Source organism: Pyrgilauda ruficollis, unplaced genomic scaffold (assembly GCF_017590135.1).
Source record: "Pyrgilauda ruficollis isolate IOZ18807 unplaced genomic scaffold, ASM1759013v1 scaffold23, whole genome shotgun sequence".
In the NCBI taxonomy this organism is placed as follows: Eukaryota; Metazoa; Chordata; class Aves; order Passeriformes; family Passeridae; genus Pyrgilauda; species Pyrgilauda ruficollis.
Genome location: NW_024522539.1, coordinates 15,665,519 through 15,688,315, shown reverse-complemented (window position 1 = coordinate 15,688,315; position 22,797 = coordinate 15,665,519). Strand labels below are relative to the sequence as shown.

Here is a 22,797-nt window from a genome sequence, read left to right as displayed (position 1 = left end):
AATTTACACTTGGCCAAAGTTTCTTCCTTGAGCTGTTATCTGAGTACAGGTTTAAAGTGAGCTTAAAAACATGCATTTAGTTTCTCCATAGTAGTGGATGTGGGTGAAGAAGAGGAATATCCTGTTTCCTTAGTTTTGTCATACATGGGAGTGAAAACCTGAGACCTACAAATTCAATAGTAAATGAAGGAACCTGTCCTTTTAAAGTAGCCTTGACAAAGGATTACTTGTAGTGTTAAAAGGAACTGTGCAAAATAAAATGTTTCTATTTGTCTAGTTTTTCCTTTTTATTATTTATATAGTGACCACCCTATCACCTTACCTGCAAGACAGGTTGAAATCTTGGCAGGCAATTTCCCTCCCTTGTTTGAACAGGCCTGCAAATGACATGAAGGTGTTCCCCGCGGTTAGGTTAGGTACACTATTATACTTGCTTCCTTCTTGCTTTGTGGGATACACCCTTCTCATGATCCAACCCCATAAAGATAAGCACAAGCAGCACTTTTGCTGAATTATTTTTGCTGGGATGGCTAGAGGAGGAAAAGAAACAGTGCAACTCACCAAACTGGTTTTCTTCAGAATTGTGGAAAAGTACGAGCATTGTTTAAATAATTAAATGGTTATAATTGTGTGGGTTGTAAAGTGTGTGTAAATAATGGAATTTGATTTCATGTACAGCTTTTAGAATCATCCTTCTTGTATGTCTTTTTTGTGGTTACTGGGTTTGTTCTTTCAGAGTGCTTTCATACTTTTCAGAGTGCATGTCGATGATCATGAGAATCCTATTGAAAAGCGGTCTTTAAGTTTCTGCATACACTCATACCATACTGTCGATGATCATGAGAATCCTATTGAAAAGCGGTCTTTAAGTTTCTGCATACATCTATATCTTAACTTGAAAACTATGTCCTTGTATGGTAGAAGCCTCTTCTAGATGTATATTTTATGCTATGAGAAGTAGCTTATTGTTTGCTTACCACATCTGCAATTCTTGAAAAGCTTTTAAGCTTTTTAACCTTCTAAGCCATTATGTTTTAAGACAGGCTAAACCTTCTTCCATATTTTCTTATGCTTTCTTACATTTCTGCTTTACTAACTTGAATTTTATCCTTTTCCCTAAATATTGCTTGCATTACAAAAGGACGTAAGCGTAAAAAGTACAAAAAGCATTTTAAGAGACCCTTTAGAGGTCGTGATCACTCAAAAGGTGGGTAACAGTTATGGCTTTTAACTTTATGGCTTTTTTTTGCTTTCTGTTTGGATTAGTTTTTGGTAGCCTTGGCTGTCCATACAATGAGACCTTTTTCCTCCTGTTTGAAAAAGAGGCTATAAATTGGAGAGAGCTCTTTTGGTGTTCATCTGTTCTCCAGATCCAGTGAAACTGAAGAGTCCTTGTTTTTCTTTACTTAGATAGTTGTGCTTGTTCCTTTAATTTGAGCTATCTGTAGTATTTACAGCAGAACTGTAAACTAATGGCACTTCACAGTGACTGTTGGAAAAACTGCATGTGCAAGTTTCATCTGTTTGTCTGATTTTTGTAATATTCCAGTAATAGGTAAAGAAAGCCTGAAACCAGTGCTATAGGAGTAAACAGTCTTTTTTATCACCTTTTAGCTCTGTTCTAATTAACTGATTTAGTGCTATGACATATTTAAACAGGAATGAAATTGATGTTGTTCCCCAAGAGGATAATCATTGTCTATAAACACCAAACTATGCAGGATTCAGCATTAGCATGTGTCTAAGAATTGCCATGTCCCATGTGCTTGTATTGTTATGTATTTGGTCTTGGAGGAAGCTGTAGCTGTAACCAGACTTGCAGTTGGAGAGAAAACCTTGTGGGGACCCAAGATAAGCTTTGCAAGGTGTCACACAAATTGCTGCTGGTAGCTGCATATGGCTGCAAAAATGTTAATGGGTTCCTTGCGCTTAGAGATCGTGAAGCTTTGATAAGGACTTCTGCCTTTTTTTTTTTTTTTTTTTTATTAAAATATTATGCTTTATATGTTTAGAGATCATGAAGCTTTGATAAGGATTTCTGCCTTTTTTTTTTAGTCAGTTAATTGGAGGAAATGTGTGTTGCATGTAAAAGTGATAAAATGTTTCTCTTTTTTTCTGAGTTCCTAATTTTTTTCAATTGAAATCAAATGCTCTCTTGACTGAAACTGTTATGTCCTGTTCAATAGTGAAGTCTTAATTTTTAAGCAGATTTCCTGAGCCTCTGAAAGCTTTTGAAGAAAATTTCTCATTCTTTTAGCAGAATGTACAAAGTTAGATACCTGCTTTGTTCACCATGCATTGCATATGTAAAAAGTTAGAAACAGTTCAAGTAAACTGAGTCAAAACCTGTAGTCCTTATTTTTCTCTATAGCCATGACTATTTCTTCAACTTGAGCCACCTGTAGCATTTCCAACAAAAATATATGAGCTTGGTAGGCTGATCAATGGTATTTGCTGGAATAGCCATGTTGTAGGGAGGGTACTGAACACAGCAGAGTAGCTGTAAAGGCAGCTAGAGGACAAGCAGCTCGCTGATCCAGCCGTACTGCAGGTAAAATGCTGAAACACAGCCTGAGATGGTAGAGCCATATCCCTATAGTGAAGTAATGATGGATTGTAAATATTACTCCTTGCATGTATTATTCAAGGGTATTTTGTGTTAGTTTACTCTGGCTTACTCATTTGCTTCTTGAAACCCCTCACTGAGGTACTTTTAAGAGAGAACCTTTTACTTTGGAAGGAGTAGAAGGAGTATATTAATCCAGAACTTGCTGTGTGCCAAACTGTTTTGACTGAAATTTAGACATGTATTTTCTTGTGGTTAAGTTGTGTATGGGCAGCTAATACCGCATCTTCGGAATATAGATGTGCAGAAAAGGAAAAAAATACAAATATGTAATCTAAATAAGTAAAAACTGTAATGTTATTTTAGAGGAAATATTAAATTTACATTGCTGTAGTTGTTGGTGTAATGAAGTTCAAGATGCAATTATTACACTAAATACTGACTTTTAAAAATTCTTGTTCTAGACAAACCAAAGGAGGAGAAGAAGGACACTTTCTTAGAAAAGCTTGCAACTCAAGTTATAAAAAATGTGCAAGTCAAAATCACAGGCATTCATGTTAAATATGAAGATGATGTAAGTAACTGGGACATATTGTCTTCATTTTAAATTGGACTTCAATGCAGTTCTGATTCTCTTGTCCATAGAGAAATGTATTTGTCCCCTTGAAAAAGTTGCTGTGGTTTCTTCCGCACCTCTTCAAATAACTTGCCCCAGATATGACTGAATGGCAGAAATATGGATATGTGAAACAGATGTTCTCTTTCCCCTTGTCCAGTGCTGCCTTGCTCACTAAATGTGGGCAGTATCTGTTCTCACATATTGCTGTGTGCAATGGATGCACAGAGTTTTTCAGTGTCCTGGGGAGAGTACAGAATGGCAGAAGCTGAAGGGTTTACAGATGGGTCTAAAGGCAAACTGTTGAAAACACTTAATTGATAAACAAGAATGTTTACATGAACCAGACTGGTATTACTAGTTTTACCTTCCTTTAGTAAAATGATTAAGCAGTTTGTTATGAGAGAATTGAGTTTAAAAGAAAAGCACTGGATAATAGGGTATTTCTCAAACCTTTCTTTGGGACTGTTTTCAGAGACACTAAAGTTAAAGAAGTCATAGAAGTGCATATAGCTGACTGAGAGGTGGTAGTCTAATTTAAATTTTTTTTAAATCATAATATTAGAATCCAAAAGAAAATTTTTAGTTTGAATTGAAGTCCTAAGTCTTTACACTACAGCCATGTTAGTTTTGGCCTTAGTGGGTTCCAGTAATGTTTCAGTTAGATTTACTAAGCAAATTAAGTTGCTTAGAACAGTTCAGGATTTCAGTCAACTTCAAAGGCTACATCTGTCTGCAGCAAGAGAAATAAATACCTGTTATTTTTCTGTTTTTATAGATCACAGACCCACAGTGCCCGATTTCCTTGGGAATGACGTTGGGCGAGCTTAGTTTACTGGTAATGTGTGTGTGAATGCATGTTCTTGTGTGTTCAGTTTGCTTGTCTTTGGAGTAGCAGAAAGGAAAAGGAACATAGTGAGAAGATACTGTGACAGTGTGCATACAGCTGGAACTGAAGACAATCTTTTATGAATGCAAATAGTTTGAGCAAGCAGAAGGGAAGAGGATTGAGGAACATAACACTTTCTGAGACTTGGTGATTTGTTCTAAAGATCTGAGTGACCTTTGAAACTGGGCAGGTTATGTCCAGGCATAGTAAATGAGCGTAAACATTGCATCCTGATGATCAAGTATTTGATATTTTGCCAGGCCTTTTGAGAAGTGGGAAGTCAAAATTTCAGCTAACCTCTCTTTGCCTTAGCTGTTAAGCATTTTATGGGTAGGATGAGGAGTTGAATATCAAAGTATGAAAGTAAACTGACAGATTTTTGTATGTTATCTTGGTATGTGTGTATGCAGAAAAACTGGATGCATTTGTTGCTTGGAAGCATAGGATAAACCCACAAATATGTTAGCTAAGATGCACAAAATTGCTTTTATCACTTTGAACTTTTAGACAACAAACGAGAACTGGACACCTTCCATTCTGAATGAAGCTGCAAAAATAATATACAAGGTAATGTGTTGTGAGTTTTTTTCCTACACAAGTGAAGAGAACAACTGCTCTTGGAGCCTAGTAAACCTGGGGCTCTAAATAAAGTTGGAAAAATAGTTTGCTTTTTGAATTCTCTCATTTTTCTTTATTTTTGATGTATGTTTAAGCACAAATACAGCACAAATAACTGTTTTTATATAAGGCATAAAGTTAAATAAACTCCATAGTTGATATAATTTATCTTAAACGTGAATGCTGATCCCCATGTTCAATGCGCTATGCAGCAAGCCTGTGTGGAAGCTGTGATTTCAAACAGGTTGTCAAATTACCATTTCCTAATCTAATTTGTACTCCTAATGTAATTGAGATTCTGGGAGCTAAGCAGTCTCTCTATTCTCCCTGCCCACCCCCCAAGCCTGTGCAGAAAGGAGTACACAGAGATCTAAGCAATTATAGGAAACAATTAGGAAGGGTTTAATAGTCTTGGCTTCTTTATCAGGCCAAGTACCAGTATTGTGCACCCTCGCCCCTGTAACCCAGGGTCATGTTTAACAGATGTGCATGAAAGTGTGCTTTAAGAACTTGCAATTCAATTATCATTTCAAAATAGTATTGTCAGATTAAACGCATCTCAATCCTAATGGTTCATTTGCTGTCTTATCTGCTTTCATATGTTTTCTATTTTCACAAATGGAAAGCTAAATTCATAGAATGGATTGAATACAGAGTATGCAATTTGTTGCATGTTTTCTTTCCTGTGCAGCTTTTGTGCCTGGACAGCCTCAGTGCTTATTGGAACATACACAGCAAAATGTATTATCATGGCTCCCGTGAACAAATACTGGTAATGTAGAAGAAGAAAATGCATTAATTACTATATTCTCTGGCTCTTGTTGTATTCAAAACTACACCACACTGATTTCTACCTCACTCCTCACACTTATGGTCACTGTATTCAGGGTCATATGTTAATCCATTGCACTGTTGTTAATATTTTGTGAACCTCATTTGTTATCAACCCCTATAGGGTTTAGACATTATGTATTTTTCACCTTTTATGTTTATAAAGGTGTTCTGTGTTTGTCCTTGTACAATATTACTTGTTACCCTTTTTTTGTGCTCATCTTTTATGGGTACATTTATTTTTGTTTATTTTGTTATTTTGCCCTTAACAAATGATGTACTTAACCCAGTGAGCTTGGTTCTAACATCAAAGATCAAATCAAAACTGTGAAGTACCTTAAAACCATCCAGTTGTCTAAGAGCAGCCAAGTTCATTTGGCACTGCCTGTCTGTGGATGTTTTCCTTTTTTTTTTCTCTGAATCTCAGTCTGAAGTGAAAACACAAATTGATGCACAGCTTGAATTGACTGCAGAAATCTGAAAAATGAACTTAAATATAACTTAAGTTATATTTGTGAACTTAAGTTGGTCTACTCAAAGTTTTGAGAACTCTAAACAAGTAATGTCGGCAATTGTCACACAGTGCTGTATCCCTTTACAGGATCAGCTGAAAAGAGGAATTCCCTGTCATGGTCACCAGCCTGAAGACTACCAGTACAGTAAGTGAGCTAGGAATGAGTGAATCTAAACTGTTCTGAGCATGTTAGTGTGCAGCAGCCTGATCTGATCCTGCAGGCATGGCCATACTGTCTTCCTTTTGGAAGAAACATAGGGTAATAGAACATATTAGGGCTTGTATGCTTTTTGAGTATTGCAGGACTGTCTTAATTGTCATTGGTAAGAATTGCATTCTGATTCTGTGGGGCTTGAGCATGCATGTTATCTATTGATGTGGTTGATCTGTTCCTTGTTATATTTAAGTAAAAAATCCATCTCTTTTTGTTTTTTTTATCTTCAAGTTTTCAGACCAGTGTCAGCCTCTGCAAGACTCTATATTAACCCATATGCAGAAGTAGAACTGAAAACTCCTAAGATTGATTGTAATGTAGAAGTACAGAGAATTGTCATTGAATTCACTAAGCCACAGGCAAGTTGATTTGGCATTTATCACCCATTTCAGTTTGTGATGAACTGTAGTGTTTTTTCACTGGAAAACATTCTTAGGGATTTGTGTGCTTATATACCTGTAGAATTTGTAAACTGTTTAGCAGTACCTATGGGAAAAGTGGAGGATCTTTTCCCCTCCGTGTAACAATCACTTCCTGGTGATTCTTGTACTGTGACACTCTTATCTGTGGACCTCTAGGAACCACGTGATCTGTATTCAGCCCTTCCAGCAGCATTCCTTTCACCTAGAGAATGCAGTCATGAGTAGCCCTTATCTTACTAAACTATAATCCAGTGTTACAACTGCAGAGATGCCAAAGTACGAGCAAGGGTGGGAATGAATGGAGTGTGCTGGCTTTGGCAACAAAGCCTGCTGAAGTGTCAAGGAATTAATTTAGATGACTCCCCAGAAATTGTGTATTCATTTATTGAGAGATAACTTGCAGTTAGTTGGCTAAAGAGCTTTTTAGCTCTTACTGATGTCTAAGTGTGTATATATTTATTTAGTGCACCTTACTGGTACAGTTCTGAACTCATGTAAATGCAGCTCTAAAATGAGGGCAACTGCATTGACAAACAAATAAGGTTGGTTTGAGAAAGCCTGGGAGGCTTTGCTGAGCAGGCTGGTAAAACTAGAAATTGTTGTTCTTGGAGGGAAGTAGGGGTTCAAAGTGGTGTCCTTTGAGAAGAATGGGTGCAGTCAGTCCACTTTCAGGTACTAATAAAAATGCATGGACTTAAATTTCTGTGTAGTTTGAGGAATACTGAAGGCCATGGTATGCATGCAGTTGGAACAGTGCCTGCAAACAAAACCTGAACCTCTGCTAAGAAACTTGTTTTCCTGTGTTTAGTACCTCAGCATGATAGACCTGCTGGAGTCCATAGATTACATGGTTCGCAATGCACCGTACAGAAGATTTAGGCCAAATGTATCTCTCCATAAAAATGCCAGGGAATGGTAAGCTGTGTACATTCATGCATTCTTTGAGAGATGCTGGAGTCTTCTTCAGTCTCTTCATTCTCCTTTGTGATTAAAAGTAGTTTTAAAACTAGTTCACATGCTGATATAACTTCCACTTCCAGAGCTTTGCTTAGCCCTTAGATTCAAGTGATAAAAGATCCAGCTGATGAAAATCTCACTTGCTAAGCTGAAGTCCCCAAAATTTGAACAAAATGCCAATGCTCTCACTAGAGGTTAAAATGTAATTTTAGAAAGGCTAAAGAAGAAGCTTGGCAAATGTTATACAAGGGAAACATCTATGTCAGCTGTAGATTTGAATGGATATGCTTTTTGTTGGCTTTTTTTCAAAGTACTAACTGATACTGATTATCAAAGTGCTTAAGTGCACTTAGTGCTGTAACAGCCCAGATTTGCAAATGTGCAGAAGTCAACAATGAAGGTTTGTAGCTCTTCACTCGTTAAATTTAAGTCCTCTGTCCATTTATCAAAAGTAATGTTGAGAACATTGAAATTTTTTTAAGCCAAGTTACTCAAATCACAAGTGGTGAACAAAGGTTTTGCATACTAATAAAGTACCTCTGCAACCTATAAGTTATAATGTGCAAATGAAATGGGAAGTTGTTCACAAATATGGAATTATTGTAGGTGGAAATATGCAGGTAACAGTGTTCTGGAAGTTCACATCAGAAGGTGTACTCGAATGTGGTCATGGAGTAACATAAAACAGCACAGGCAGCTTCTGAAGAGCTACAGAAATGTGTACAAGAACAAGCTCACACAGAGTAAACTGTCAGAAGAAACACAGAGGCAAATCCAGGTATGAGTCTTTTCTCTTTGGAGGAATTATATTTTGGTCCCTCTATGAAATAATTCTTTAGACATAATTGAGAGTAATCCGGGTTGATGGTTTTACAAGAACACAAGAAGTGTGTGAAAATACTTCTTAATCTGAAGTTCTGTGTAACCTATTGTGGAAAACAAAGTAAAATACTAGCCAAGTCCCATTAAAAACAATCTATCTTTGGTTGAGGATTTATGGATACTTTTAATGAAGTGCAAGAGTAATCTAGTTAAGAAAAAAAACTAGACTGCCTAACATCAATTTTATCTGCTAGTGAACTTTGCAGCTGGGGGTGGCATATACCTGTGATAGAAATGAGCACAGCTAGAAATCAATTGGAATGTAAATATGAAGGAGCTGGTAGAAAATTTATAGTGGAGAGCCTTTCCTAAATGTTTTAGCGGCAAATAATTTGATCATACGTTTTTGTAGGACCTAGAAAGAAAACTTGATGTCTTCAATATAATCTTAGCAAGACAGCAAGCACAAGTTGAGGTAAGGAGTAATTTCTGTTCACTAATATTGTAGCACCTCAAATAGGATGGATCTGTTATGATAGTATTTTTCTAAAAATTGTGCTGATGTGTATGATAGGATAGGTAGGTTGGAAGACAAGTTTCAGGATGGTTCTGTTATGATAGTATTTTTAAAAAGTTGTGCTGATGTGTATGATAGGATAGGTAGGTTGGAAGACAAGTTTCCTATCCTTCCAGGACAAGAGTAAAGTAATTTCCAAACTGGAAACCAGTTCATAAACAAGTTCAAAAGTTTTTAATGGCACAGGATTGGTCCTCAGGTTTGTTACTACTAGGTTAAGAAATCTACTAGATTTAGGAATGTAAATGCTTTTTGTACTCTCTTAAATACTGTCTTTCTGTATGGTTTCTACCTATTTGTAATCTAAGTGCTGGTGAAATGTGTAGAAAGAACTGTCCAAAGTAAAAATGTGCATGCTTGTGTCTGCATGCACAGATACACAGAGATGTGTCCCTCACCCTGGTTCTCTTTTTGCCTCTGTCTAGTGAGTCAAAGAGCTCTTAATTCCTTGTGGTCTGGTGTTGCTGTTCCTCAGTTAAATGCATGTTCAACATGCACACATACATGGATTATTTACAGAAAAGTAGTAATGCTATAAATGATGCATTTTGTCCAATTTGTTTTAATTTTTGGTTTGTAGACAATAAGATCAGGACAAAAACTACTGAAGAAGAAGAACACTGAGGCAGAAAAGAAAAGTGGAGGATGGTTTAGTGGTTTCTGGGGTAAAAAAGAATCTAGGATTAAAGAAGATGAAGAATCACTCGTACCTGAAAGTAAGTGTAGATTGTAATGCACTAGAGAGATTTTACATCTTCTTATACATTAAAAAGAATGCAGTATTTTTGCTTCCTACTATGCAAGAGAGCGTATGACATGAGCAGTGCATTTTATGGCACATCTTACTGTATATTGAGCTGGAAAATAATGCATTCTTCTAAATTGGCCTTAAGCTTTTCAGAGCCTTGGTGAGGACAAAAATATGGCACTTAGAGCTATAGTGATAATTGGCAACAATTGGAATACTCTGTTTCTGGTGATCTGCTGTCTTGATCTACTAAAATTCCTGAAATCTCTTTTAATCATGAGGGGTTATGGATACTTTTGTAATAAAAATTAAATTGATTTCTGGTACATCTGTACCACCATATATGAAGACACTTGTGTGAATTATTTTGCTATCTGGAATTTAGTGCAGTCTGAAGAATCAATGGAAAGCATCACCACAGCTGAAGTAGTAGGAAGCAAATGTGAAGAAAAGAAGTAATTGTTATTTACTAAGGTGCAAATTGTGTGGGTTTTTGGTTTTTAGCTATTGATGAACTAATGACACCAGAGGAGAAAGCTAAACTTTATACTGCTATTGGATATAGTGACAGCTCCCATCACCTTTCCTTACCAAAGCAGGTAAGCAACCTATGGGATGGTTTAAAACAACAAACCACACAACAAATTAAAGATGCCTTCAGCTCTCTCATTACCCTGAAGAAATGTGAAGGCTTCAAATTCAGGTAGGAAATATTATTTGATCCTTCTGAAGTTGCTGCTGATGCAGTCATAAAATGGTACATATGTTAGAAAGTCACAACCCTTTCTTGGGAAGGGCAAGACTTGACATTTGACAGTAAGAACAATAAAGGCATACAAGCTATGTCTTCTGAAATGTAGTTATTTAATGTGATTATAATGATTTAGGTTGATCTAGTGAGTCCTCTACTGAATGTAGTTTAGCTATGCTTGCTTCAGAGTTTAAAAAAATTTCCTTAATGCTGAGAAGAGTGAGACTATATTTGCTCTGCATTTGTTGAACACTATTTTGTGTTAAAGAAATGATTGGCAAACATTGAATAAAGTAAAGATTCTGTACTTTGCTTTCTGCATAGAGATGAGTTTCTAATCTTAGTTGACTGGAAAAACTTAGAAAGACACATTTTAGTTTGTTAAACTGAAAAATTATTCTTGTTGAGATGACTAATTTCAGTTTCCTCTGTTCTTCTCACTAGTATGTTGCCCATGTTGTGACACTGAAGCTGTTAAGCACTTCTCTTACAATTAAAGAAGACAAGAATGTGGCAGAAACTCTAAAAGTACAGATAATTGATCTGAGTACCAAAATATCACAGCGCCCAGGAGCACAAGCCATTAAGTAATTGGATTGGTGTTTTCTTTGTGTAGAAACATCTCTGCCCTTCCTCACCCCACTCCCCAGCTTCTTAACTTTTCTTGGGTAGTGCTTGTTGTATATTGCCTTGTACATTTGTTGGCATTCTGTAATTGCAGTCTGCTGTTGAAAATAATACAATTTGGTGAATAACATAGAATGGAAGGAAGCAGGGAATGCTGTCTGACAGTTTCCATGAACAATGGCAATCTTGTTCTTGAATATAAGTGTTGAAGGGCTGAATATGACTTTTGGGAAGCAGTAGCTGAGCCATATGAAATGGTGTGGCCAACACACTCCAGCCAAGCTAGTGAATGTGTTACTGCCTAAGAAATGAAAAATTATGTGCTGTAGGTGGAAAATCAGTCCGAGCATAAGATATTGAGACCTTCCTGTGTTTTAAGAAAGGGCACTCTAGAAATATTGAACAAAAGTTATTGGATTACACAGTCAATGAATAAGATTGCCAGTGTCTGGAAAATCAGTCTGTGCACATTTTGCTTTCATTTGCAGTTCCTTCAGCTCAGGCTTTCACTGGCACTTGAAATATTTTTGCTGAAAACCATTCTGGGGAATTTTCAACGTGCAGCTTGAATGCTGCACAGAAACAAAGACCTTTGGCTTTAAATTTTATGGCATGCATTTATGTAAAATAGTTTGCAAGATTGAAGCAGTAGAACAGATAGTCTTATAAATGTTATGTTTCTGAAAAAAATGTAGTTTAGTTATCTCAGCAGAGCCAGGCATATGACACTGATTATGGCCAAATATGTTGCCTCCCAAAGTCAGGGATTTTAATGGTGGAGCCACAGGACCTGAAAATCAGTTTCTTATGTAATAGGTACTTCTAAGGATGAGTGAAGCTGGTGTGGTTTGATGGTGTTCAATGGCTTTCTTCAAAGGTGTTTTCCTCCACTTAACACTGTTGTGAGGGCAGTTCTCAGTACAGAATTCCCATTTGCACCGAAAGAAGTCTGTATCTGCTTTTTACATCCATACACAGTAGTAAACATTCCTACACTTTTTATTTATGTAACATATAAATATTTTCTCTTGCAACAAATTCTAACCCTTGCCCAATTAAGTATTTTTAACTATTCATCTTCCTTAGGGTTGAAGCAAAGCTTGAAAACTGGTATGTTACAGGCCTAAGACAAGAAAACATTGTACCATCTCTTGTGGCTTCCATAGGGGATAGCAAATCTTCTCTGCTTAAGATTGAGTTTGATGTTAACCCAGAGGACAGTACAGCTGACCAGAGCCTTACTATTGAATCGCAGCCTGTGGAAGTAAAATATGATGCAGTGAGTAGTAAACAAACTCTCAGGTGTATCTGAGTCCTCTTTCTCTGTTCTTACTGTCTTGGCTCTGTCCAGATCTGATTTTGAGTTTTTGTTGAGTGACTTACACCTGTACTGCTATATAATGCTAATTCTTGTATTTTTTTCTTTTTTAAGAAAACAATAAATGCGATGGTAGAATTCTTTCAGACAAGTAAGGGAATGGATCTTGAAAGATTAACAACAGCCACATTAATGAAACTGGAGGAAATCAAGGAAAGAACTGCTACAGGTAAGGTAGTAACAAATCTCAGTGAGGGAGAACCCTCAAAATGTTGCCATGTGATTACCCAAACATTTGGCTTATGTTTTGATTGATGACCAAATAGTAGGATTGGGATTTTTCCTTGAGTTGGTGCCCACGTTTCAGCTGGGATAGAGTTAATTACTTCTCACTTCATTGCTTGGAGATTTAGTGAATGATTTGTGGGAAGGAGCATTGAGTTTAGTAAGAAATCAGTAGAATGCTGTCAAAGTCTTTATTCAAGAGGCTTTATCTTTCAGATAACATCTTTTTGTATGCTGACTGTCACAATTGTTTCACTTGTGAATAACGTTGACATTTCCATGGCCTTTCCTTTTTGTTTAAGGATTAGCTCATATTATTGAAATGAGGAAAGTCCTTGACTTGAAGATTAATCTGAAACCTTCCTACCTTGTGGTTCCACGGACTGGTTTCTACCATGAAAATTCAGATTTGCTGATTTTGGACTTTGGTACATTTCAGGTATATAAATGATGTCTCTTACAACCTCAGGGAAATCAAATATTCTCTTTTAACATAGCTGTCATCTGGAAGCATCTTGCTTTCAGAAGGCAGGCTGATCATCTGTGTCATCATATTTTTAACTTGGCATATTTCAAACTAAATAGATTTGGGTCAGCAGTTTGATCAGAGTTGTTAGGGTATCTTTGATGAGCTAGGTAATCCTCCCCAGGAGACGTGTTCATGTTATAGTCATGATTGTAATAAGCATATTTCAAACTAGATTTGGGTCAGCAGTTTGATCAGGGTTGTTAGGGTATCTTGATGAGCTAGGTAATCCTCCCCAGGAGACGTGTTCATGTTATAGTCATGATTGTAATACCTTATCACTTAGAATCTTTCATTTCTTCAGCAGAACACATGAACTTTTGTTTCCTTTTTTGTAAAATTATAGCCCTTTATTAATAAAAGAGAATATAATTTTTCTCTTGAAGTTTGAAAACTAATTGTTTCTCTAAAATGGAAAGATTGCAACATTTAACTTAATTTAATGACTGATTAAATATTTATTTTAGTTGTATTCTATATGTAAAATTGTAGACGAGTGAAAAAAATTTTTTGTGTAACTTGAATTAAGTGGATTGATAGAAGTAGCAACAAAAAAATCTACTTAGCAAGAGTAAGTGAAATGATTTAATATATTTCTCTGTAAGAGTCCAAATGTCAGTTATTAACCCCTATGAATCATCTTTTCATCTTCACTAGACTGAATAGCACATGTCTGTTTTAAAAACTTAACTTTTATTTTGTTTGTTATGTGTTTAGCTGAACAGCATAAATCAAGGCAGTAGTGAAGCCTCTAACTTTTCATCATTAGAGGAGATTATGGACAAAGCTTATGACAAATTTGATGTGAAAATTAAAAATGTGCAACTTCTTTTTGGAAGAACAGGTAACAAAAAAACATAGCTGCTGTTTATGCAAAAGATTGTCAAAGGCTACCTACCTGTAATAAATAAATGTTTTTTAAAGAAAAAAAGACAGACTAAAATCAGTAATTAATGAATTTATAGGTTATAATACATGTTGGGTGCCAAACTTTGAAAAAAATGGTTAGTTTCTGCTTATTTTTTGTTTGGATCTGTGCATCACTTCAGTGGTAGAAATGAACGTAAATAAAAAGAACTGCTATGTTCTCCATCATACACAGGAAAAGCACAGCTAAAATTTGCATTGGTTCTTCACTTAAGTTTGTGTAATCAACAGAATGCCTGGTGGCTCTTCTATCTTTTATCTGTCTATCCATTTCTTTTTCTAGGGGTCAATGTAGGTACATCTTTTAGTGTAGAATTGGGTTTAGTGCTGCTAAGGCAGTAGTGTTCACAAATGGGAATAAAAGCTCTTAAAATACTTGATCTTAGTTGTTTTAGTTTTATTTAGATGGTTTTTTTACTCTCCTAGTGATGCCATTTATTACTTTAATGATGCCTTAATTAAAGCAATTAGCAAGTGATGGTTTAATCTATATTTACTGGACATTTTCAGGTGAAGACTGGAAGAAGGCTCGTTTTCAACACCCATCAACTTTGCACATTTTGCAGCCCATGGATATTCACGTACAGTTGGCAAAATCAATGGTGGAAAGAGATTCCAGGATGGCAAAGTAATGTATTCATGTTGAAAAGTCTCATTTAGAATTACTTTGTGCTTAGAGAAAAGAAAGCTGTGTTTTCCCTAAAGGTTCAGTTGCACTTTGTAATTTGAAGGTATTAACTAAGAACCCAAAATAACTTACTACTGTTGGCAAAATCTTTTTTGGGTAGTGGTTCCCTGAAGCCTTTGCTGGTTACTGACTACTGCTTAAGTCCAAGCCCTGTTTTAATGCAGAATCCCTGGCTTTACTGTGATGTGGTCTTTATATAGGAGTATCCATATTGTTCAGATTTAAGTGAAGAGTTGGTACCTTTTGTATAGGTAATCAGCTGTTTTTTTAAAAAAGGTTTAAAGTGTCAGGAGGACTTCCTTTGGTGCAATGAAGAATTGGTACCTTTTGTATAGGAGTTTAATCAGCTGTTTTTTTAAAAAAGGTTTAAAGTGTCAGGAGGACTTCCTTTGGTGCATGTCAGACTCTCTGACCAGAAAATCAAGGCAATCTCTGATCTGCTTGATAGCATTCCACTGCCTCAGAAGTCATCTATGTCAGTTCCAAGCACAAAGGTAAGCTGACTACAACTAAGAAAACTTTAAAAAAACCCAAACAAGCAAAGAAAACATCACTAGTGTCTTCACTGAATTACCATCAGAGCTTTCTGGTCTTCCTCAAACAGTGGGGGAGCCTTTGTCATTGTCCTGCTGGTTTCAACAGAAGTCTTGGCAGAGCGGACCTTGCCAAGCAATGTGGGGAAGGCATTGTGGAACATTGATCATCAGAAAAAAAAATCAACATACCAAACTATATAAACTTTAAAATACTGTGTTGGTTATTTTGCTCTTTTCTTTCCCTCCAGGTATCAGCTATTCCCACAATTCCTGTTGTTGGTAAAGGGCTGCTTAGTACACCCCAGCTGTTAGCAGAAATAGTGTCAGGTAAGAAGCTACAGATGTGTCTTTGTAAAGATAGCAGGCCATAACTTAGGGAATAGTTAATATTTTCATCCTGTTGATGTTAAAACATGTAAGGACAACAGAGATGAGCGTGGTGGGTCATATCTACCCTCAAGTGCATGAGGAGATTTGATTAGGATGCTGATGTTACCTCAGATGAATAAACTTGCTTTTTCTAAAAAGCAAAACACCTTTTTAAGAATAATTAATATGATGCATAAGCAACCTCTTCAAATGAGTGAACTGTAAGTACTAACTGTATTAGGTTGTTCTGACTGTTTTGCATTAGCAAAGCTGTCCTTTTTCTGAAAAGGCTGAACTAGAATAACACATTACTGAGAAATTACTGTTTTGATTTGTTCTGGATTTGAGCATTTATTTTCATGGCTGTTTTAGAGAAAAATTTCCTACAGTGGAACCTGGACACTTGTTTCCTGGAGTTCTCTTATTGTTACTTTCTTATGTGTTCTTGAAAGTCTAATGATGCCTTTAGACTCTAGTGCTGTCTTTAATAGGGCTTTAATTTTGTTCACTTCTCATTCAGTGGGTAAGAGAGCAGTATAGATCTGAAGCATATTTTGTCAAGTTGATTTAAAGTGATCATGCTGTTAAAAATGCAGTTGGAATGGGAAAGAGAGGGTGGGATATTTAGCTGTGTTTCTGGAAAAAGTTTACTGACAAAGTTTTGCTTCTATAGACTCTGAAGAAGAATATTTTGATTTTGAGGAAAGCTCTGAACCAACTGACAGTTCAGTAATTCAAGGAGAAGAAATAAGAAAAGAGGAACTTGCTCAGGAGGAACTGACAGATCTCCACCTCAAGTTTGAAATTAAAGAAGTATGTCTCTAATTCTGTTTTCCCCTGCCTAAAGAATACTTCAAAAAGTATCCAATATTCTTTTACCAGTATTCTCCAGATTAGTGGATGCAGAAACATAGTCCCCAAACAAAATAAAACCTTAATGTATAGACATACGCATTTCTATGCATATGAGATATTTCTTGTCTGTATGGTATGCATATAAATAAAACATGATGCATACACACTGATGTATTAAAAAAAAAAGAAAAGAAGTCCCTTATTGGAGTATTTTTACTAGAAAGAATTAGTACCAACTCATAATTAGGGGGTAGGGAGTGGGAATTTTGCACTGGAGAAACAAAGTCCCAGACAGGTCTGTTGCAAAGAGAAAATCCCCAAATATTTTTTGTATTTATATTTTTCACCATTAATCACTTCTCATTTCTATTATATACTCTAAAATCTGTAATAAAAACAATGCTTCTGACAAAGCGGGGAGGGCATAAATCTTGCACTTTTTTTGTTGTTGGTTTAAATTCTGAGAATACTGCATGTGAGAGGATGGCATAACTGCATTTCTTGTTCATCCAGGTTTTAGTAGAACTCACCAGACAAAAGAAAATTGAGGAAACAGTACTTGTATTTGATGTAATGCATCTTGGGACAGAAGCTACTGTCAAAACCTATAATTTAGCAGCTGTATCTTATTTGAAGAAAATAAGCTTGGATTACTATGGAATTGGAGGTAATAAGCAGTGGCAGAGAAGTGGACTTGTGTGTGTGCAGCAATTAGTTGGAGCTCTCCTGTGCCTTGTGCTCTCTGCAATGCAAATGTTGTTCCAGTTTCCCAGTTCATGTGCAGCTGTCCATTGCAGTGCTTGTGCCACTGATGCATTTGATAAACTCTGGACTCTCACCATAATGCTTATGGGTTAAATAAATGGCTTAGAGCTCAGTCTTTGGGTGGAGAAGGGATTTGCCATTTTGGATTTAGCAAAGAGAAACCAGTGACTTATATTTGATGGTGCAATGTGTTTTAGCAAATGGTAATGAAAGTTAATCCCTGCCTTCAAGGCATAAATTGTTTGGGTCTCTGAAAGAACAGAAATATGATCCTAATTCTTGTTTATCTCATGTGGTGTTTTACAGGTAAAAAAGCACCCATTCATCTAATTAGTTCCTCAGACAAGCCTGGCTTAGACCTTCTGAAGGTGGAATATGTCAAGGTATATGCAAAGCTTTTTAAAATTATTTTTAAAGCATTTCTACATAGCCTTAATATATATACATATATAGTCCTAAATCTACTACTCAGAGCTAGTTGGATTATTGTGTATCTTCTGAAGAGAACAGTGTCTGGTTGGAATTAATATTAACCTTCATGCAAATTATTATTTTCAGGCTGACAGAAATGGGCCACAGTTTCAGACAATTTTTAACAACACTGAACAGATGATTCAAGTGAGTGTTTACAGATTTTATTGCTTATTTTCTTTTGGTTCGCTTGCTCAGAACAGGGGAACTAAAAAGACTTGTTTGCTTTCCTGTTTTCATGCCTTCCAGCAGGAGACTTGAAGAGTTAAAATGTCCTTGAAAATTTTTATACCACTTTAGAGCACAATGTTTGTTGAACTGCTGAAACGGTGTCTGTCTAGCTCATGTGGATGAAATTCAAACTACTGTAAGAATGCACCTTTTCATGCATCAGGCATCATGAAATTCAGAGGCCCAGTATGGGAAACTGTAGTGGAGTCAGTCTTTCCCTTTCATGTCAAATAATCTGTGTTGTGAGTGCCATGTATATTCAGCACTCTTTTGGCTGTCTTTTATAAGGAGTCTAAATCCATGTCTGACTGTGATTTTTTTATTTTACTAATGGTGTCTTTCTGAAACAGATTTTAGTCTAAGCAAAAAGAGTGACTTGAGGTATTCTTGAAATAAAGTACAAAGGATGGTTGTTTTTGTGATAGATCATTTCTCCTCTTCATACCTTTATGGCATTATTTTACCTGCCTTATTTTATTATGAAGACTGAAATATTTCACTTGTTATGTAATAGTTTTACAGTGTCTATAGATTTCATCTGAGAGCTTTAATTACTGAAATCCTTTGCCAAAAAGCAGTTTCTGAAGCTGCAGCAGGAGGTGAGAGTTCTAACACTCCAGTGCTGCTGAGTTACCTGTCTTCATGCTATGGGCTAATATCAAGAGAGCTCAGTTTTCTGTACATCATCTGGAGTTGCTCTTGCCTTGCAGCTCTTCAATGGGACTTCTGTGCCTGGAAGAATTGCATTTGGGCTCTGTTTCCAGGTTCAAGCCCATTCAAGTGGACAACTTTTATTAAACTACACAGCAGGCACTTACCTTCTGGATTCCTTAGTGGATTTTTTTGAGGAATACTCATATTCTAGATATCTGCCTGTCAGCCACCTGCTGTAGTACTGTTATTGCTTGAGCATTCAAGCCCAAGGCTGTTTGACAAAATTAGTTTTGCGTCACTTTTTTTTTTGTACTGTGGAGGTTATAGGTTAGCAGTTACAGCTGTAAGAGCTGGGTTGTTGCTAGGTTCCCTTATTTTCTAAGCTTATCCCCCTTCTGCTTTACAGAAAGCTTTTTCCTTTATATATGTTGCTGGCCACACATGCAGCTTTTCTGTTTCTAAGGAATGGTTCTGTTGCACTGGGTGGTTTTGCACCTCAGTCTGACTCTGACACCTTTAAGTAACTGTTTGATCATATGGACTCTCATGTTTTCAACAGGTAACTTTTTCATCATTGAACCTCCTGTTGCATACAGAGGCCCTTATGTCTGCTGTCAGCTTTCTAACAGCTGTTAGTCCATCAGGCAGTGAAAGAAGTGGAGAGACACCATCCAAAGAAAAAAAGCAAGAAGATGACTCTAGATTGAAGAAAGGTACAGTTGTGATTATCCAAATTATGGTTCTAGAAGGATGTTTTGCATACTGGCAAAGCAAATCCAGAGAAACATGATGAGCTTTGTAGAAATTAAGATGAAAGTGAAAATATGAGTCATAGGTGCCTTGAAAATCCCACCTTTCTTATTTCTAGTGTCTAAACCTTCCAAGGATAAGGATGTGTTTGACTTCAAGCTTTTTGCCAAACTGGATGCCTTCTGTTTAAATATTTGTGATGAAAAAAAGAACATTGCAGAGATCAAGATACAAGGTATTAAATTCTTTATTAGAAGTAACTGCTCTGGTAATTTTCAAAGCAATTGCTAATCATTGGACTAAAAAAAAAGATGTAAATATGCAGCATCTGTTTTTATTTATTTGTTTATTTATTGTTATCTATGCAAGAATGGCTTGTTGTCTTGCTTTCCAAGTCAGCCTTCAAGTCTGTCATAACATTTTGGCCTCCAGCTAGAAAGATGTGCTGTTATTACTCAAATTATTAGGCTCATCCTTTGAGGTAGTTTGATTATGGGTGGCTTTTCATGTTGTACTAAGTGTTTTTCATGTTGTACTAAGATGTTTTTATGGTATACTGTAAAGTTGTTCAGGATAAATAATTATGTAGGATAAGAAAAACCCTTCAAAATGTTTTCTTTAGTTTTTAACCCTAGGGTTCCTTGTTTTGGTTTTGTTTTCTTGATTGGTTTTACCCCTTGGAAGGGCTATCAGTAATTCTTTCGGGGAGTTTCACTTCTGACTGACTTTAACTGCCATCCTCATAGCTAGGACTTTCTTATGAATATTTAAGAATGTGTGATACACAAGATTAGTACTGCAGTTCATAAAGTCTTTTGCTTGTGCCCATCTCTAAATCATATAATGTATTCACACAAGATTATGAATGCAAAAATATTGGATTCAAATAGTTCAGTATAGTAACATTTTTCCTGATAGAAAATCTCAATGCATTCACTCAATAGCTTGCTTATTAAGGAGTGGATTATTGTTTGAGTATTTTTCTGTGAATAGTAGCTGAGTTATTTCCAGACATGATTGATATTGGACAGTATTTGTATTAGAAGTATTTCTATTTTGTTTTGGTTGAAGCTGTAGTACAGTCATTCTTAAAGTAACTTAATAACTTTTCTCACTTCCTCTGCTGGTGTCCCCACCCTGAAAATAACTGTTACTTCTGCTGTGCAAGACTCTGTTTCTTTTTTTGTACTTTGCAGGTCTTGACTCATCTCTTTGCCTTCAGCCAAGCCACACTGTATTCTTTGCCCGTCTTAAGGACATAGTTGTCACAGATGTTGATTCAAGGACCCTTCATAAAAAAGTACTCAACTACAAGATTTTAACTTTTACTTGAATCTTGGTCAGTTTGATGTGCATAAAAGTGAAATGTAATACACATTCCACTCTTCTAAAAGCATTTCATTTGTCGTGAATAAGTATTTTCAAATAAGATATATCATAAAGAAAAATTTTCATTTTACAAGAGTGGATGTCTGGAAGGATTAGAAAAACTAATAATCTAACTTGTAATCTGATAGGTTGATGGTATCTTTAGTTCTTTGTGTTACTACTTTTGTAGAAGCTGCTGATGGCTGGTGTGTGCTGTTTCTCTCTTTCTAGGCTGTGTCTATAGTGGGAGATGAAGTTTTCAGTTTCAATTTGACATTAAATCCTCATGCTACTGAGGGAGAAGCTTACACTGACATGTCAAAAGTGGATGGTACTGTATGTTTGAAAGTGGGCTGCATCCAGCTGGTGTACCTTCACAAATTTCTCATGTCTCTTCTGGTAAGTCTTATTTCCCTTTCTATTCTCAGATTAGTCTTCTGGGCTGTGTCTCAATACAAGTGTTAGGTTTCAGTTTCTGAAAGAGAAGGGATAGGTTTAATTTTTCCTGTGTACTATTAAAAACTTTGGTAAGTAACTGATTTAAATTTCAATAGGGTCACTTCCCACCCTCAGTTTTGAAAATAGAGAAAAATTTGGTGCTATTGAGGTAGTTTGGGGGTTTTATGTTTGCTGCCCTTTCAACCCTAGCAAAATTCGGAGTTCATTGCAAACATATCAGAGCTAACCCTAGAGGCAAATCTTCCTGCAAGGTAGGTGTCATGATGCCTGCAAATTAACCAGTGTAAATATCAGTGTGCTTGAGTACCCTAATGATAGCTTTTTCAATAAAGCACCAGTGGGCTTTCTCTCATTCAAAAGGTTGTTTAATAGGAATTCAGTAGTATTCCGGATGGGCAAGAGGGGCTTTCAAAATTATGTCCCTAAAAGCTAATGAGCTAAGGAGTCTTGTAGCAAAGGAAAGAAGTAAAAATGGAGATTAATTTAGAGTAATTGGATTGCACTGATTAGTACTTCTTTGACCCTCCATTAGAGGTCATGACAGAAGGTACTCAGTTGTCTTTTCCTGTGGAAAATTCAACAGAATAGCAGCACAATTGGTGGATGATGATGTAAAGTGAGAAAGTAACCTAGAGAAAAAACTATTTACAGACATTTCTCCATTCTCTTCACCTGTTTTTCTAGACCTTCTTGAACAACTTCCAGACAGCCAAGGAGACACTGAGTGCTGCTACAGTCCAAGCTGCAGAAAAGGCTGCTACCAGTGTGAAAGACCTGGCCCAAAGGAGTTTTCGGCTTGCAATGGACATTCACTTGAAAGCACCAGTTATAGTTATCCCCCAGTCCTCCATTTCTCCCAATGCAATAGTAATAGATCTTGGCTTGATTAAGGTTCAGAACCAGTTTGTCTTGGTGTCCTCAGAAGGCAGCTCACTCCCTCCAGTCATTGACAAAATGGATGTGCAGCTGACAAAGCTGAAGCTATCAAGGTACGGTGGCTAATACTCTGTAGAACATTAATGTTCTTGCCTAGAAACCGTGGTTGGTGCTAGAGTCACATATTTGGTATTAAAATGCCTTTTATCTTAGAGCAGTTAGATCAATAATAAAATCAGAAACTGTTCTGCTTAGGAAAGTGTTTGGTGCTGCATTTAAGATTAAGATTTTCCAAAATCTAACATGTGACTTCCAACTTTCCAACTGTTTTCTTTTTTTTCCTTTCTGTCTTTCAAGGATCACTTTAGAGACAGATTTGTCACATCCAGATATTCAGATACTTCACCCTATTAATTTAAGCCTGTCTGTGAAACGAAATCTCTCTGCAGCTTGGTTTCACAAGTTACCAGTGTTGGAGGTCACAGGATATCTGGATACAATGAATGTAAGTCTTGTGAGAAGGTGGTGATAATAGTTACTGTGAGAGCAACCCTTAATGTTATTTCT

At 36.4% G+C, this 22,797-nt stretch overlaps 1 protein-coding gene across 2 annotated transcripts in view; it reads left to right on the top strand.

Moving 5' to 3' along the window:
• VPS13C (vacuolar protein sorting 13 homolog C) overlaps positions 1 to 22,797 on the top strand; it is a 76,373-nt gene that overhangs the window by 7,432 nt on the left and 46,144 nt on the right. For both annotated transcript variants that reach the window (XR_005955267.1, XM_041468891.1), the window contains exons 6-34: positions 3,031 to 3,140; positions 3,961 to 4,020; positions 4,579 to 4,638; positions 5,381 to 5,461; positions 6,122 to 6,179; positions 6,480 to 6,607; positions 7,479 to 7,585; positions 8,234 to 8,405; positions 8,862 to 8,924; positions 9,607 to 9,742; positions 10,279 to 10,373; positions 10,970 to 11,112; positions 12,239 to 12,431; positions 12,585 to 12,699; positions 13,058 to 13,194; positions 13,999 to 14,125; positions 14,719 to 14,836; positions 15,261 to 15,390; positions 15,681 to 15,759; positions 16,475 to 16,614; positions 17,170 to 17,323; positions 17,728 to 17,804; positions 17,980 to 18,039; positions 19,337 to 19,490; positions 19,646 to 19,762; positions 20,724 to 20,827; positions 21,127 to 21,294; positions 22,039 to 22,343; positions 22,588 to 22,735. Coding sequence is in view for 1 of the 2 variants with exons in the window: in XM_041468891.1 (XP_041324825.1) it covers positions 3,031 to 3,140; positions 3,961 to 4,020; positions 4,579 to 4,638; positions 5,381 to 5,461; positions 6,122 to 6,179; positions 6,480 to 6,607; positions 7,479 to 7,585; positions 8,234 to 8,405; positions 8,862 to 8,924; positions 9,607 to 9,742; positions 10,279 to 10,373; positions 10,970 to 11,112; positions 12,239 to 12,431; positions 12,585 to 12,699; positions 13,058 to 13,194; positions 13,999 to 14,125; positions 14,719 to 14,836; positions 15,261 to 15,390; positions 15,681 to 15,759; positions 16,475 to 16,614; positions 17,170 to 17,323; positions 17,728 to 17,804; positions 17,980 to 18,039; positions 19,337 to 19,490; positions 19,646 to 19,762; positions 20,724 to 20,827; positions 21,127 to 21,294; positions 22,039 to 22,343; positions 22,588 to 22,735 (3,539 nt within the window). In the remaining variant the exon portion in view is untranslated. The remainder of the gene's footprint in view (positions 1 to 3,030; positions 3,141 to 3,960; positions 4,021 to 4,578; positions 4,639 to 5,380; positions 5,462 to 6,121; positions 6,180 to 6,479; positions 6,608 to 7,478; positions 7,586 to 8,233; positions 8,406 to 8,861; positions 8,925 to 9,606; positions 9,743 to 10,278; positions 10,374 to 10,969; positions 11,113 to 12,238; positions 12,432 to 12,584; positions 12,700 to 13,057; positions 13,195 to 13,998; positions 14,126 to 14,718; positions 14,837 to 15,260; positions 15,391 to 15,680; positions 15,760 to 16,474; positions 16,615 to 17,169; positions 17,324 to 17,727; positions 17,805 to 17,979; positions 18,040 to 19,336; positions 19,491 to 19,645; positions 19,763 to 20,723; positions 20,828 to 21,126; positions 21,295 to 22,038; positions 22,344 to 22,587; positions 22,736 to 22,797) is intronic.